This window comes from Phyllobates terribilis, unplaced genomic scaffold (assembly GCF_046119375.1).
Source record: "Phyllobates terribilis strain yellow unplaced genomic scaffold, ASM4611937v1 Scaffold_3__8_contigs__length_932513732, whole genome shotgun sequence".
NCBI classification, from domain to species: domain Eukaryota; kingdom Metazoa; phylum Chordata; class Amphibia; order Anura; family Dendrobatidae; genus Phyllobates; species Phyllobates terribilis.
Genome location: NW_027362763.1, coordinates 65506388 through 65521928, shown reverse-complemented (window position 1 = coordinate 65521928; position 15541 = coordinate 65506388). Strand labels below are relative to the sequence as shown.

The following is a 15541-nucleotide window of genomic DNA, read 5'->3' as shown; positions in this document are numbered from 1 at the left end:
GTCACCCAAATCGCACTTGCTTCCTCACAGCTCCCAAATCTCCAGCTGCCCGTCTGAGTATGAGGTAGAACAGATGGTTGAGTCTGCAGAGCTGTTTACTCATACTATAGCCTGGGAATCAGAGGTCGACTCCAGCGCTTCTGTGAATCCAGACGAGGAAATGATCTGCACTGATGCCCAGAATCTTTATGAGTCGGATCCAGGACCAGACGCAGAAGGTTCTGACCATAATGTAGACCCTCATTCCCAAACTGTAACTCCTGTTGGTGGAGACAATGAGGAAGACGATGATAAGACTCAAATACCTGATTGGAGCGACAACTTTAGTTTTTTGTCAGGGCAGGAACAGGTTGGCTCTGAGGACGACGGGTGTGATAACACACAGGGTGATGATGATGAGGTTGGAGATCCCACTTACTGTCAACCCACAGTCAGCCAAGAGATGAGGTCAGCAGAGGAGGTGGAGGAAGATGCTAGTGACGATGAGGTCAGGTTGCGCCTTCCTGGACAGAGACGTAGTACTGGAAGCACGTCAACAACTGCATCCTCAAACACAACTCTGCTTCTCACCACAAGTCGTGGTGGCTCTTCAGGTCGCATGGGTGCTAAGCCTTGCATAGCCTGGGCATTTTTTCAGATCGATAAAGATGACCCAACTCGTGTTATCTGTAACATTTGTCAGCAAAAGCTAAGTAGAGGCCAAAAAATACATAGTTTGAGTACTTCATGCATGAACCGGCACATGGACATGAAGCATAAGTTGCAGTGGGAAGCTCAGTGTGCTACAATGCGGCCTAGCCGGCCGGGCCAACCACCGTCTGCCATATCTTGTGCATCCGCGGCCTCTTCATCCTCTGTGACTGGGGGGACAGCAGTCACACCTGTTTTGGGGCGCAGACCTGCCACCTCTTTACCCGCAACAGCCAGCGTGATTGGCAGGTCATCATTTTCTTTGGAGGTGGGAACACCAGCTGGTGTTGAGCGCTGTCCGACATCGATAGCACCACCTTTGGATCAAGGCAACCTAACATGTCCGCCTGCATCTTCCTCACAGACCGGCAGTTTGCCGGGGACACCCTTATCAACCCCGTCTAAGCACAATAGCCAGCCCTCGGTCCCTCAGATGTGGACAAGTAAAAGACCATTTCCTCCTAGCCATGAGAAAGCTAAGAGGTTGAATTTCACCATCTGCAAGCTCTTGGCTACAGAAATGCTGCCTTTCCGCCTGGTGGACACAGAGGATTTTCGAGACCTTATGTCCGTCGCAGTGCCCCAGTACCAGATGCCCAGTCGGCACTACTTCTCAAAGAAAGGTGTGCCTGCGCTCCACCAGCATGTCGCACACAACATCACCGCTTCTTTGAGAAACTCTGTGTGTGACAGGGTGCATTTCACCACAGACACTTGGACGAGTAGGCATGGACAGGAGCGTTACATGTCGCTGACTGGGCACTGGGTAACTATGGTGACAGCAGGACAAGGGGCTGCTGTCCAAGTCTTGCCGTCCCCACGAGTTGTGCGTCAATCCTCTTTATGTCAAAGTTCCTCCACTGCTTCTGCCTCCTCAACCTCCTCTCGGTCTTCCACCTGCACCCAAAGCCTGTCTGGTCATGCCACAAGCTTTCTAACTGCGCAGAAGGGATCCTGCACACCTCCTTACTATGCTGGCAGTAGGGCTCAACGTCATCAGGCGGTTTTTACATTGAAATGTCTGGGAAATGTGAGTCACACAGCTGAGGAGTTGTGGTCAGCTCTGGAGAACCAATTTCATGAATGGTTGTCTCCACTGGACCTGAAACCAGGGAAGGCCGTGTGCGACAATGCTGCAAACCTGGGTGCGGCCCTTCGCCGGGGCAATGTCACACACGTGCCTTGTATGGCTCACGTGTTGAACCTGGTTGTCCAGCAATTTTTAGCCCACTATCCCAGACTAGATGGCCTTCTGCAGAGGGCACGGTCGCTGTGTGCTCACTTCCGCCGTTCGCATCCCGCAGCTCAGCGACTTACATCTCTACAGAAGTCGTTGGGCCTGCCACTTCACCGGCTAAAATGCGATGTGCCTACCCGGTGGAATTCAACTCTGCACATGTTGCAGCGACTGTGGCAGCACCGACAAGCCCTGGTGCAATACGTTCTGACGTATAGCCTGGGCCAACGAGATTCAGAGGTGGGGCAAATCATGCTGGAGGAGTGGTCTCAGATCAGGGACCTATGCACCCTTCTGCACAGTTTTGAAATGGCGACGAAGATGTTTAGTGCTGACGATGCCATTATCAGCATGACTATTCTGGTGATTTACATGCTGGAGCACATGTTAAACAGAATTCGGAGTCAGGTGGTGGCACAAGAGGAGGTGGAGGAAGTAGAGGAGGAGGAGTTGTATGCGGAAGGGCTAACATCTGCAAGGTCCAGACGGTCGGCAGCACCAAGGCGGCAGGCATGTGAGGGTGGGGGAGATGGTTTTACCAGGGCGCATGGTAGCAGCCAAACTAGTGAGGAAGGTGCAGGAGCCCAGGAAGAAGTGGAGGACGAACTGATGGAAGACTCATCAGATGAGGGAGACCTTGATCACATTTCTGTTGTGCGAGGTTGGGGGGAGAGGACAGAGGAAGGAAGCATGATTGTTACCTCGCCACCAACACAACAGGGACTTGGTGCTCCTGGATGCGCAACACACATGAGTGCCTTCTTGCTGCACTACCTGCAACATGACCCTCGAATTGTGAGAATTAGAAATAATCCTGACTACTGGGTTGCCACACTGTTAGATCCCCGGTACAAAAGTAAATTTGCAGAAATTATTCCTGCCATAGAAAGGGATGCACGCATGCAGGAGTATCAGCAGAGACTGTTGCAGAATCTTACATGTGCTTTTCCACAAAATACCAGTGGTGCACGTAGTGAATCTCACAGTTCCAACTTGCCAACCGTGGGACCGTCAAGTGTTCAGCACTCAAACCGTAACAGAACCACAGTATCTGCTGGTAACATCAATTTTGCGGAATCATTTCACCACTTTTTTAGCCCATCCTTTGCAAGGCCACAGGAGACAAGAAGTCTGACACATAGTCAACGCCTAGAGACGATGGTACAGGAGTATCTCCAAGTAAACATTGAAGCCACGACTGTGTCACTGGACCCTTGCTCTTTTTGGGCTTCCAATCTGGATAAATGGCCGGAGCTAGCCACTTACGCCTTGGAGATCTTGTCATGCCCCGCAGCCAGCGTTCTGTCTGAACGTGTGTTCAGCGCTGCTGGTGGTGTGCTGACAGATAAGCGCACGCGGCTCTCCACTGATAATGTAGACAGACTCACGTTCATAAAGATGAACAAATCATGGATCCGAAACGACTTTTCTACCCCTGTGTCATCCTGGGGAGAGTAAAAGCTTGATGATTGGTTAAAATCACCCTACCAACCGTTTTAAGCTTTCAAATTACTAATCATGTTTATCTGTATCTTGACTGGAAAATAATTTGGGCTTTGTAGCAGTGTGCAGCACTGATCCTATTAGGCCATCTATACTAAAGCTCCACCAGATTTAAAATTTAAAATAATTTTTAGCTGCATCTAGCCCGGAAAATAATTTTGGGGCTCCGAGATGCGCAAGACACATAAGTGCCTTCTTGCTGCACTACCTGCAGCATGACCCTCATATTGTCAGAATTCGAAGTAATCATGACTACTGGGTTGCCACACTCTTAGATCCCCCAAACTTTTCGATCAACCTTTTCATTTTAATAAAGACCAAAAAAATGGTCATTTTTGAAATTATAAGCATTAGCAGGTTGTTAGAAACTGAAATCAAACAGTTTTCAACTCAAAACTTTATTCTAGGTGATGTTACATTTTCACATAGGACCCCTTGTTCGAAAGGAGCTTCTGAACTCTCTCGTCCATTGAATTTGTCAGGTTTTGGATGGTTTCTGCTTCAATTGTTTTGCATGAGGACAGAATACCCTCCCAGAGCTGTTGCTTAGATGTGAACTGCCTCCCGCCATCATAGACACTCCTTTTAATGATGCTCCAAAGGTTCTGAATTGGGTAGAGGTCAGGGGAGCATGGGGGTCACACCATAAGTTTGTCCCCTTTTATGCCCATATCAGCCAGAGATGCAGATGTTTTATGTGCAGCATGAGATGGTGCATTATCATGCAGAAAAATGATCTTGCTGTGAAATACACGGTTCTTCTTCTTGAACCATGGCAGGAAGTGCTGTTTGAGAAAATCCACATACATTATGGAGTTCATCTTTAGCGCCTTCAGGGATCCTAAAGGGGCCTACAATCTCTCTCCCCATGATTCCAGCCCAAAACATTACTCCACCTCCTCCTTGTTGGCGCTGTAGCCGTGTTTGCGTGGGGTGTCCATCAACCAGCCATCCTCCACTCCATCCATCTGGACCATCGAGCGCTGCACGGCACTCATCCATGAACAAAACTGTTTTGAAATCAGTCTTCATGTAATGTTTGGCCCACTGGAGCCGTTTCTGCTTGTGTGAAGTAGATAGAGGAGGTCGACAGGATGGCGTATGCACAGCTGCAAACCTCTGAAGGACCCTGCATCTTGTTGTTCGGGGGACGTTGGAGGCATAAGCAGCTTCAAAAACTTGTCTGCTGCTATGACAAGGCTTTTTGGCCGCTGCTCTTTCAACCTGACGTAATTGCCTGTAGGAAAGAGTCCTCAATTTGCCCTTATCAGCACGCACACGTGTGTACTGTGAATCAGCTACATACTTCTTGATTGCCAAGACACTTCATCCTGTATTTCTTAGGATAACAGCTCTTGCATATGACCAGTCCGGTCAGACCAACTCCACTCCCGAGTTCTAGAATTGTTCGATTGTTGAAGATTTCATTATTTTCAATTGCCCATTCAGCTAAGGATAGAGCGGCTTCCCGTGTCACTAGGCCCGTGGTTCCTCCTGAGATCATTGCAACATTTTCAGATAATGTTACGAGGTCCCCTGTAGGCAAACAGTAGCTTTTGTAGCAAACTGCAGAGTCTTCTGAATTTAAGATTTCCGCCAATGCACTGTATAAATCATCCAGAGGTTCTGCTCATGTACGCTCATGCTTTTTGATTAACTCAGACAAAAATAGTCTTCTGTACTGTAATGATGGCGGGCACTTTTGACAAACTGGATGATTGATGGTGAGGGCCTTTACTCACAGTTCTTATTATCCAGACCACGTCTGCAGGTAACGGCTGCCCACGTCGTACTGTGCTCACCAGGTGAGGGGCTCAGACAACTCCCAGATAACTTTGGAGCACTTCACAGGACCCCCTTTGTGTGTCCTTTGTCTGGCCTTTCTTACCAACACTTCTGTCCGGCTGCCTCGGGCCTCCTCTTGGTAAACTTGGCGCCAGTTTCCCTGACCCTATGTGGTGCCTTCCTAGCGGGTGTAGCGAGGGGCTGCGCCACATAAAATGTCAGAGCCTCCGGTTTCTAGCTGAGGGTCGTTTCCTGCCTCCACTAGTTCGGGGACCGGTCTCCCCCTTTGGCCTGACCCCTCCACGCAGGTGGATTCGGGCGTGCGGTGGCGACTCGCCCGTCCGCACCCCTGGGATCCCTTCATTCCTCGTTCCTGGAGCCTTCTCCGCTCCTCTTCCTTCCTTCTCCCTCTTCCAGGCCTGGGCCTCTGTTACTAGGCCCGCCTCCGGAGCAGAGCTCATGCAGAGCCCCTGCTCCCTGCCACTTCTGCTCAGACTTCTCTGCACTGAACTAAGATGGTGCCCACCTTTTATACTCCCTTCTCAATGCACCCAGGAACTGCTTCCTCCCTGCTCCTGCACTACAGGGTTCCCCTTCCTCAGTGTTCCCTCCCCCCACTCCAGCCAGGGACAGGGACTGTCGTGCCCATCTCAGGGGCATATTGGTCGCCCTGCCCCACGGCAATGTGGTGTAATGCATGCAGGTGTCGGGTCCTGATCCACACTCCATCCTTACCTGAGAGTGAGATATCACACCTCTGGGTGAGGTGCAATACGTCTGTAGCAACCGAGCCCTCAGGGTGCTACAGTTCCATTTATCTTCAGCCTAGGTGACGTATTGCGATACAGGGCCGTGATTTTGGCTATAAAAGGGTCCCCTAGACCCCTACCCCAAGCTTTTTAAGAGAATCATATATGGCGTGCCAGGAGACTCTATGGAATGCTTTCTCAGCATCTAACGAGAGTATCTAATTACAAATTTTTAACTGCATCTAGCCCAGGAAATACTTTGTGCCTAGTAGCAGTGTCTGCTAGTCAGCGGATTATCCCGGCTGTTAAGCAAGCTACACCACCTGTAGTTTAGACACTTAATTTTTTCAAAGGAAATGATTCGGGACCATGGGATACTTAGTGAAGAGCATCAGGAGGCACCCCAAGGCATAGGGGCTGGGACTGGCATTAGGATGCCTTGCGGTGGACAGCCGAGCTCGATCCTTATAAAAGCTTTTTAACTGCAGCAGCTTTAGTGGACGCTACTGGAGCTGGAATTACGCGGCTGCTGGCATGAGACTTGCCCTCCAATAGATCCTTGTAAATGGATTTAAAGTGTATTCATTCAAATTAGAGAGACAATTTAAATTAAAAAGCTTAGAGCTGCCTCCACCACAGGGGGGCTCGCTCGACCCACCAGCGGACAGGCACCAGTATTGGGAGAGGGGGGCTGGCCGTCAGGGTTCACCGCGGCTCTGGCACAAACCCGGCGACACGGAGGTGGCACGGGCAGGAGCGGACTGGCCGTGTCGGCTTCTCACTTTTTGGATTTTAGAAGGGCATGACATGCCTATATCTGTGTCTCCCCCTCCTTTTACTCCTCCACCTCTTTTATTTTCGCATGACTATATGTACTTTTCACTTTTCCATGTGTTAGTTATGTCTTCTGAGCAGTTTGTCAGCTTTTGGACACCTTTGAAGGTGTTTTCTATGTGTTTCTATGTGTTTTTGTTTGCCTGCCATTGTTTTTAACGGTGTTCGAAGGTGTTCGACGAACAATTCGGCGAACACACGGGTGTTCGACGAACCGAACCGAACTCGAACACTACGGGGGTGGCTCAACACTACTGGCCACACAGCGTCATCAGGTCTATATCAGACCTGGGGCCGCCATGCTCGCCACAGTCTACTCCGGAATCAGACAGTGTAGGGAGAGGTGCTGATGCTGAGCTACAGAGAGATTTGATTGTTTCTTAGTTAGTGTAAGTATACCACAACATATTCTACACATATCCATCTCAACTAACAGTTCTTCTGAGGACTAATCCAGCTGCATAGATATCAGTGCTAGGCAGGCTGCAGTGTATGTGGCAGACTGCAGTGCATATAACAAGAGGGTCCATTCCAGTTCTGTCTGCTGGTGCTTCTACAGATATTTCTAGAAATAGCCCCAAGGTATCAGGGGCCAGGAATAAATTTTTGGGGATCTTAATCCTCATTATTTGCTTAAAAAGCAATCCAGAGAACACCGTTTTTATGCTCCATTTGCTTGTTGGCACTGCAGAATACAGCCACATCCTTTCCATATTACAGCGCTAAAAATCCATCTATTTAAAACTGTGGTTTATCCATCACACGGATCACATATAATTGCGCTGAAAATTCTGCCATTTCTGGCCTCCATTGAAATTTTGTTGCAGTGTGTCAGCGAAGTTATTGACATGAGGTCGCTGTTAAAAATAGTTACCTACAGGCCAGTTATTTAAAACTGTGGTTTTCCATCACACGTATCACATATCACTGCGGTTCAAATCCAGCCATTTGTACTGAACGTGGAAAATATTGTCCTCCATTTAAAACGGGCAAGGCGCGTGGCAAGGGATGGGGAAGTGGACGTGATGGTGATGATGGTGCATGCAGAGGACGAGGCCGAGGCCGCAGCCGCGGGCTAGCTGAAATTGTGCCACAACAAACACCCACACCTTCTCGCTTGACTTTCCTGTATCAATTAATAGGGGACCGCAGAACAACACTATTGATCACAGAACAGTGTGAAAAGGTTATTGGTTGGATAGCAGATAATGCTTCCTGTCACTTAGCTACCACCACCACCCTGTCTTGCACACAGTCAAGTCTCAGTAGCCGTGAGTCTGGACTGCATATTCCTCACCCTGATCCTCCTTCCTCCCACCATGCCGAGTGCCCAGAGACCACTGATCCCTCACTTGGACACTTCGAAGAGCTGTTCACTTTTCCATTTATAGATTCGGGCCTCTCGCCCAGTCCACTTGAAGTGGGGCAAGAGGAGATCGCATCCAGCGATGCCCAAATATTTGAGCAGCCATGGTTACACGGAGGCAATGGTAGGAAACTGTCACAAGAGGTGGACGATGATGAGACAAAATTGCCAGAAAGTCAGGAGAAGGACCAGAGTGCGGAAGTGGAAGACGAGGTGGTGGGTGATATAGTAACTGACCCAACCTGGCAGGGGGACATACAGAGCAAGGACAGCAGCACACAGGGGGAGGGAGGCGTAGCACCACAAAAGGCAGGAAGAAGCAGTGTGGTGACCGCAGACAGAAGGCGGGCAACCGTTCCCCGTAACATCAACACGACGGAAGTTGCCAGTACAACTTTTAGGTCTTCCCGAGTCTGGTTGTTTATTAAAGACTCTGCCGATAACCTCAAAAAGGCTATTTGCACTACCTGCCAGGCCAGCATCATCAGGGGTGGCAAAATGAACCAGCCTGACCACCACCAGCATGATCAGGCACATGGCAGCAAAGCATCTAGCTAAGTGGGCCGAAACCCCAAGATCAAGGAACAGTGTCTGCTGGAGGCACCACTGCATCTGCCGCTGTTGTGCCTGCAAGCCAATCCTCTGTCCATGGCGCATGCAAAAATGCCTCCTGCCCTGCACCTGTCATTGCACACTCTCAACTAGCATCATCAGCAAGCACGTCCATGTCCTTGTCCCAGCGCAGCATTCAGTTGTCCCTACCCCAGTCCTTGGAACGCAAGGGCAAATACACAGTCAATGCTCCACAGGCCTCACTACTAAATTCACATATTTCGCGACTGCTTGCGCTCAAAATTTTGCCTTTTAGGCTCGTGGAGACAGAAGCTTTCCACAACCTGATGGCAGCAGCCTTCCCTCGGTACTCGGTCCTCAGCCGCCACTATTTCTCCCGGTGTGCCGTCCCCGCATTACACGAGCAAGTGTCCCACAACATTAGCCGTGCCCTCAGCAACACAGGTACTGGGAAAGTCCACCTAACCACGAACACATGGACAAGTGCTTGTGGGCAGGGACGGTACATCTCACTGACAGCACACTGGGTTAACATAGTGGAAGCCAGGACCCAGTCGGACCTTGGGATAGAACACGTCCTCCCGTCACCGAGGATTGCGGGCGCTGGGTCAATCAGGGTTTCCCCCACATTCTACAGCTCCTGCACCTCCTCCTCCTCTTCAGCATCCATTTCCATTTACAGCCAGGCATGGTCGTGTGTGACAATGGTCGAAACCTGGTAGCGGCTCTCTGAGTCGAGACGAGTTCACACACATATCATGCCTGGCCCATGTGCTTAACCTCGTGGGTCAGCGGTTTCTCAAAACCTACCCAGAGCTGCCGGATCTGCTTGTCAAAGTATGCCACCGGTGTGCCCATTTTAGAAAGTCAACTACAGCTTCTGCCGCCCTTGCCGTGGTGTTTGCATCTTCTGGCTCCTTGACTGGTGTGTGATGTCCCCACACATTGAAACTCTACAATGCAGATGTTGGGTAGGATTTGTGAGCAGAAGAGGGCAGTTGTTGACTACCAGCATCAACAAGGCCGTCGGTATTCAGTTCAGACTCCGCACATAAGACCTCAAGAGTGGACATGGATGTCAGACATATGTACCATCTTCCAAAACTTTGAGGACTCCACCAAGATGGTGAGTGGCGATAATGCCATAAATAGCATCACCATCCCGCTTGTCTGTCTTCTGAAACGCTCTCTGCTCACAATCAAAGAGAATGCAATGCAGGAGGAGCACAAAGAGATGGAGCAAGGAGCCATACAGGGTGATTACACACAGCCCAGCCTCATCTCATACCAACAATGAGGAAGAGGAGGAGGAGCTAGTATAGACGGTACTACCTGCACAACTGTCATACCGTCTGTTCAGCGTTGATGGTCTGAGGACAGGGAGGAGGAGGCGGATGAGGAGGAAGAGATCATGGTCAGTTGTCTTCTTGGTGAGGACACGGAAGTCTTGCCTGTTAGCAGTCTGGCACGCATGGCTGAGTTTATGTTAGGCTGCCTTTCCCGTGACCCTCGCGTTCTCCAAATTCTGAGTCACAGTAGTTACTGGTGGGTGACACTTCTAGACCCATGCTATAAGGAGAAATTTCTATCTCTTATTCCCTAGGCGGACAGGTCTACTAAAATGGGAAAAAACAAGAAGGCCCTTGTTGCGGAATAATTAACAAAATTCCTGTCTGAAAACGCTGGCGACAGAGGTCACAGTTCATTGGACAACCAAGGAGTACAGGCAAGAGAGACACAACTCCAATCCAGCAGAGGCAGGGGAACACTGTCAAAGTTCTGGGACAGTTTTCTCAGACCCTTTTATCTTACAGGCCCTGAGGCTCTAGGTACTCTCACATTGAGTGCAAAGTTTGGGAAGATGGTGAGGGAGTACCTTGCCGACCGTACCAACGTGCCTTATAATTACTGGGTATCCAAGCTGGACATGTGGAATGAACTGGCTCTCTACGTTTTGGAGGTCCTGGCCTGCCCTGCCGCTAGTATTTTATCAGAGCAGGTTTTTAGTGCTTCCAGTGGAATTATAACCAATAGGCGCATCCACCTGTCAGCTGAAAATGCTGACAGGCTGACTCTTATGAAAATGAACAAGGGCTGGATTGGGCCAGACTTCTCAACACCACCGAATAATAGCAGCGTAACTTAAACTCAAAAACAGTGTCTTTTTTTGGGAGGTCTAATTCTATTCCCATGCACCTCTGTCTTCACACCCAGACATGGGTATATGCTTCCTGATTTTGTCTATTTGCTCTTGTCCTCCTCCTTCTCCCCATTCTTCATCACCATATCATTCACCACCATATCTACCATATCACCTCCTCTATGTGTCTTACAAGGGGCATTTTGAAATTTTTCTTAGCTTTTGCATTCACTGCATAGGCAAACATTATGGGAGACCCACTTCCTAATAATGGGAACATTGCTTTTAGGACGCTGTCAACCTCTACGTCTCTTCCAAGGGGCATTGGAGTGCCTCCAAATTTTTGGCAGCTTTTGCATTCACTGCATAGGAAAAAATTATGTGAGACCCACTTCCTAATAATGGGAACATTGTTTTTAGGAGGCTCTCTGACCTCTACTTCTTTTCCAAGGGGCATTGGAGTGCCTCCAAATTTTTGGTATCTTTTGCATTCACTGTATAGGCAAACACAATGGGAGACCCACTTCCTAATAATGGGAACATTGTTTTTAGGAGGCTCTCTGACCTCTACATCTCTTCCAAGAGGCATTGGAGTGCCTCCAAATTTTTGGCAGCTTTTGCATTCACTGCATAGGCAATAACAGTATAGGAGACCCACTCGTTAATAATGGGAACAACAAAGCATAGCTGGCTGATGGCTCTCTAACAATAGCAAGGGCTGACTGCTGGCCCTTTAAGAATAGTAAGGGCCACTTGATTGCCCTATAAAAATAGGCTTTGTGACTTTCAGAGTCCCTCCATCATAAATGAAACAGGGTGAGTCGGATGATGTGTCACACACCACATGGCCAGATAAGGTTGTAAAATGTTAGAATGACATTAACCAGTGAATGCATTTGTCTTGGTTGAAAGCAATACAAAAGTGCAAAAACGCATCAAAAACGCTACGTGTGAACATAGTCCAAGGTGTGGAGGAGCATTTTTGTTTTTGTATATTTATTTTGCCTTGTATGCAAGTTATTACCTTGGAAAGGATGTTCCTTAACATATTTCCCAGGAAAATCCATTTTGGTTTAGTTTTTGTATGTTTTATTGTGAGTCCGTAAAAGTGGCATAATAGCTCTGACAACGTTGTTGACAGCAGTGACCTGGGAGTCAGAAATGCTTCCAGGGGTCTTCCCCATGCTGTTCCCATGTCATTTGAGCACTGTTCCCATCGATTTGGGCACTTTTTAGGCCCTCTGCAGACCGCCGGTGGGAGCCACCTGAAAAATGTCAGAGTTGCCCATAGACTTACATTGGGCTCATTGCTTGGGTCGAGCACCCGAGCATTCCAATTTGCTCGACCCGAGCATCGAGCACCCGAGCATTTTAATGCCGCCCATCACTACTAATTAGATAAGTATGTAGAGGCAACGGGCCAGTCTAAAAAATTCATTTTTAGGGCACGCTTAAAACTGTGGATATAGGGGATTAATCGAAGTGTCCTGGGTAGTGCATTCGAAAGAATTGGTGCAGCTCGTGAGAAGTCTTGGAGACGGGAATGGGAGGTTCAGATTATTGAGGATGTTAATCTTAGGTCATTAACAGAATGGAGGGCATGGGTAGGGTGATTGTCTGAGATGAGGGAGGAGATGCAGGGTGGTGCTGAAGCGTGGAGTGCATTATGGGTGAGAGTGATGAGTCTATAATGAACTCTATATCAGATGGGCAACCAGTGCAATGACTGGCACAGGGTAGGGGCATCAGCTTAGAGGGTCAAGAAGAGAGTTATCTGAGAGTTAGTGGATAAGATGGGAGTGGATCAAGCGTTAGAAGCACAGTTTTGGTCAATAGTTGTTTTTTTAAGTAATGGATGTATGCTGGCATTTTTAAATGAGTAGGGAAAGATACCATAAGAGAGAAGATAGAGGTTAAATATTTTTGTCAGGTGAGTGGTGACAGCTGAGGAAATGGACTGGAGGAGACGTGAGGGAATAGGGTCACTGGTGCAAATAGTAGGGCGAGAAGATGCAAGGACCCTGATCACTTCTTCCGTGACTGGTTTAAAGACAGAGAGGGAGCTAGATGAAGTGGGGATGAAGGACAGTGCATGGTATTAAGGGATTGGGACAAAATCTCCTGTCAGATATGGTCAATTATTTCTTTGAAATAATTGGCCAGATTGTGAGTGCTGAGGTGGTGGTAGGGGCTTACACGCTTGGATTGAGAAGGAAATGAAAAGTGCCAAAAATACATTTAGGATTGTAGGATAGTGGGGTAATGAGGGTGTTAAAATAGGTTTGTTTGGAGAGGTGAAGGGCAGAGTTGTATGTTTTAAACAGAATTTATAACGGATGAAATCTTTGGCCAGATTGGTATTTCTCCACAGATGTTCGACGCACCTGTAAGAAAAGGTTTTGCATTGTGTGCCAGGGTTGTTGCCATCTGTGCCAAGTTGCTCTATGTGTAGGAGATGCAGCTTCATTCAGGGCGCTCTGCAATGTATCATTATAATGCTTCAGTGCAGAGTCAGGACATGAAAGGAAGGAGATTGCGGCCAATAATGACTGCAAATTCTTCATGAGTTTCTGCGTGTTAATAGCGCATATATTTCTATAAGTGTGGAAAGTGGGGGTGTCCAGAGTGGGATGACTGTTCTTGACAGAGAATTAATGAATGTTGTGGTCAGAGAGAGAGGGAGGGGAGTTAGTAAAAGCATGCACCGAGCAGAGCCAGGAGAAGATCAGGTCCAGCGTATTTCCGTCTTCATGCGTTGGAGAGTAAGTAAGCTGTGAAAGGCTGAAGGAGGAGATTAGAGATAAAAGGTGAGTAGGAGATGGGGAGAAGAGATCACCAATGGGGATGTTAAAGTCCCCCATGATGAGGGTGGGGATGTCACAGGAGAGAAAATGTGGAAGCTAGGTGGCAAAGTGATCCATGAACTGATGGGAGGGGCCTGGAGGGCAATACACAACCACCACTCACAGGGAGAAGGGCTGGTAGAGTCTAACATTGTGAACCTCAAAAGAAGGGAAGATAAGTAAGGGTACCGGGGGATAACGCGAAACATACATTTGGTTTGTAAGAGCACCTCCACTTTATCTGCTCTCAGGTCAGGGACTACGTGAAAAATGTAAAATGTATGCCACCATAGAAAAGAGCAGCAGCGGTGTTGTATAATTGCTGGATCCAGGATTCAGTAACAGCCAAAAGATTAAGGTAATTTGAAAGGAAAAAATAATGGATACAGGAGAATTTATTACATGCTGAGCGTGAATACCAGAGGGCAGAATTGAAAGAGACAGAAGGCATGCAGGAAATATTAATGACTTTCGCAGGGTTTCTGAGTGTGGTAGGGGAGGGGTTCGACTTACTATTAAAAGAAGGGCCAGGGTTGGGAGAGATGTCTCCTGTGACTAGGAGGAGGATAGAGAGAGTTAGCAGAAGGTTAAGTGAGCAGATGGTGGGAGTGAATGGATCTGTGCAGTTTAGGAATGTGAAAAGAGCGTGAGTGCTGTACATAGTAGAGGAGAGGAGAGAGGGGCTGATATGGATGGAGTGCAAAGAGTTTGTGCAAGGACGGTGGATGTGAGTAAATCCAGCAGCCAGAATTTAAATGATACAAATACATATGGTGAATATTTGTTGCAATGTAAATTATCTGGAAGTAGGCTTCTTTGAATGTCTTACCTGTCTCCTACCCTGTCCAACTGCCATGTTTAACTGTCAGGCACTTTGAATAAATGCACTTGGAATAAAATGTGAGAATTGGGCATTGAGAACAAACGTGAAATGTAAAGCTGCCATTCAGCATCTAATGGATGCTGCCTGATTAGAAGAACTGTCTGATCAAAGTACTGATAGAAAAACTGATGGTGAGGTCTTTTATGACACCATTTACATTGAGATTGTTTTTAGAGGTCTTAACTTCGCTTTGTCATTTCTATTTCTGTTTTGCGACCTACTCAGCCATTATTTTGATTAGTAAAATTGTCTTGACAGATTCCCTTTAAATGTCAAAAAATAGGATTTCTTTATAGAAAATGAGCAAAATTTGGCAAAGAAAACTCATTTTTAGATTTTTACTTATCATTTCATCATTTTCCTCATCAATTATATCAATAACATATAAATGTTACCATATCCTCTTGTAATATAATAGAAAACAGGAATGTACGGTCTGTCCGAGAACACCTCCGCTTGGGTGATAAGAGCTTCTTTTACTACGTCATATCCGCACAGAACTACCATCTTCTGGACTCCTATCTTTATACTATACACTGGGCCGTACATCTTTGCGAGCTGTAAAACACAAGATATAATAAGGTTGTAAGGTTTTGTTGCACGTTAGTTGTGGTACAGATTTTTGGAAATTTTTGCAAAACAGTGTTGTTTTTGAGAGCATATTTTTTCTTGTTCTGCACTTTTACACCCTTGTCTGTCTTGCTTTGCACCGAATAGTACAATTTTCTTATTTAATTGCACCCACAGAATACATTTTAAAAGCAAGTCTGTGCAGTAAGGAGAGGCAGAAACATATCCACAAGTGTAAATCTGTCAACATTCTATTTTTTAGTAATTACACCTGTAATAAGTATATATTTACACAATGCCAACATGTCTGCAGAACTTCACAATTCAGAGGGACATGTTCAGACACGAAGTCCAACAATTCACACACA

The 15541-nt window shown here is 47.5% G+C and overlaps 1 protein-coding gene across 3 annotated transcripts in view; it reads right to left on the bottom strand.

Moving 5' to 3' along the window:
• The window catches only part of LOC141258809 (cytochrome P450 2K1-like), a 157858-nt gene that overhangs the window by 129540 nt on the left and 12777 nt on the right, over positions 1-15541 (bottom strand). For all 3 annotated transcript variants that reach the window (XM_073673954.1, XM_073673953.1, XM_073673955.1), the window contains exon 3: positions 14999-15161. In XM_073673954.1, coding sequence (XP_073530055.1) covers positions 14999-15161 — 163 coding nt within the window. The remainder of the gene's footprint in view (positions 1-14998; positions 15162-15541) is intronic.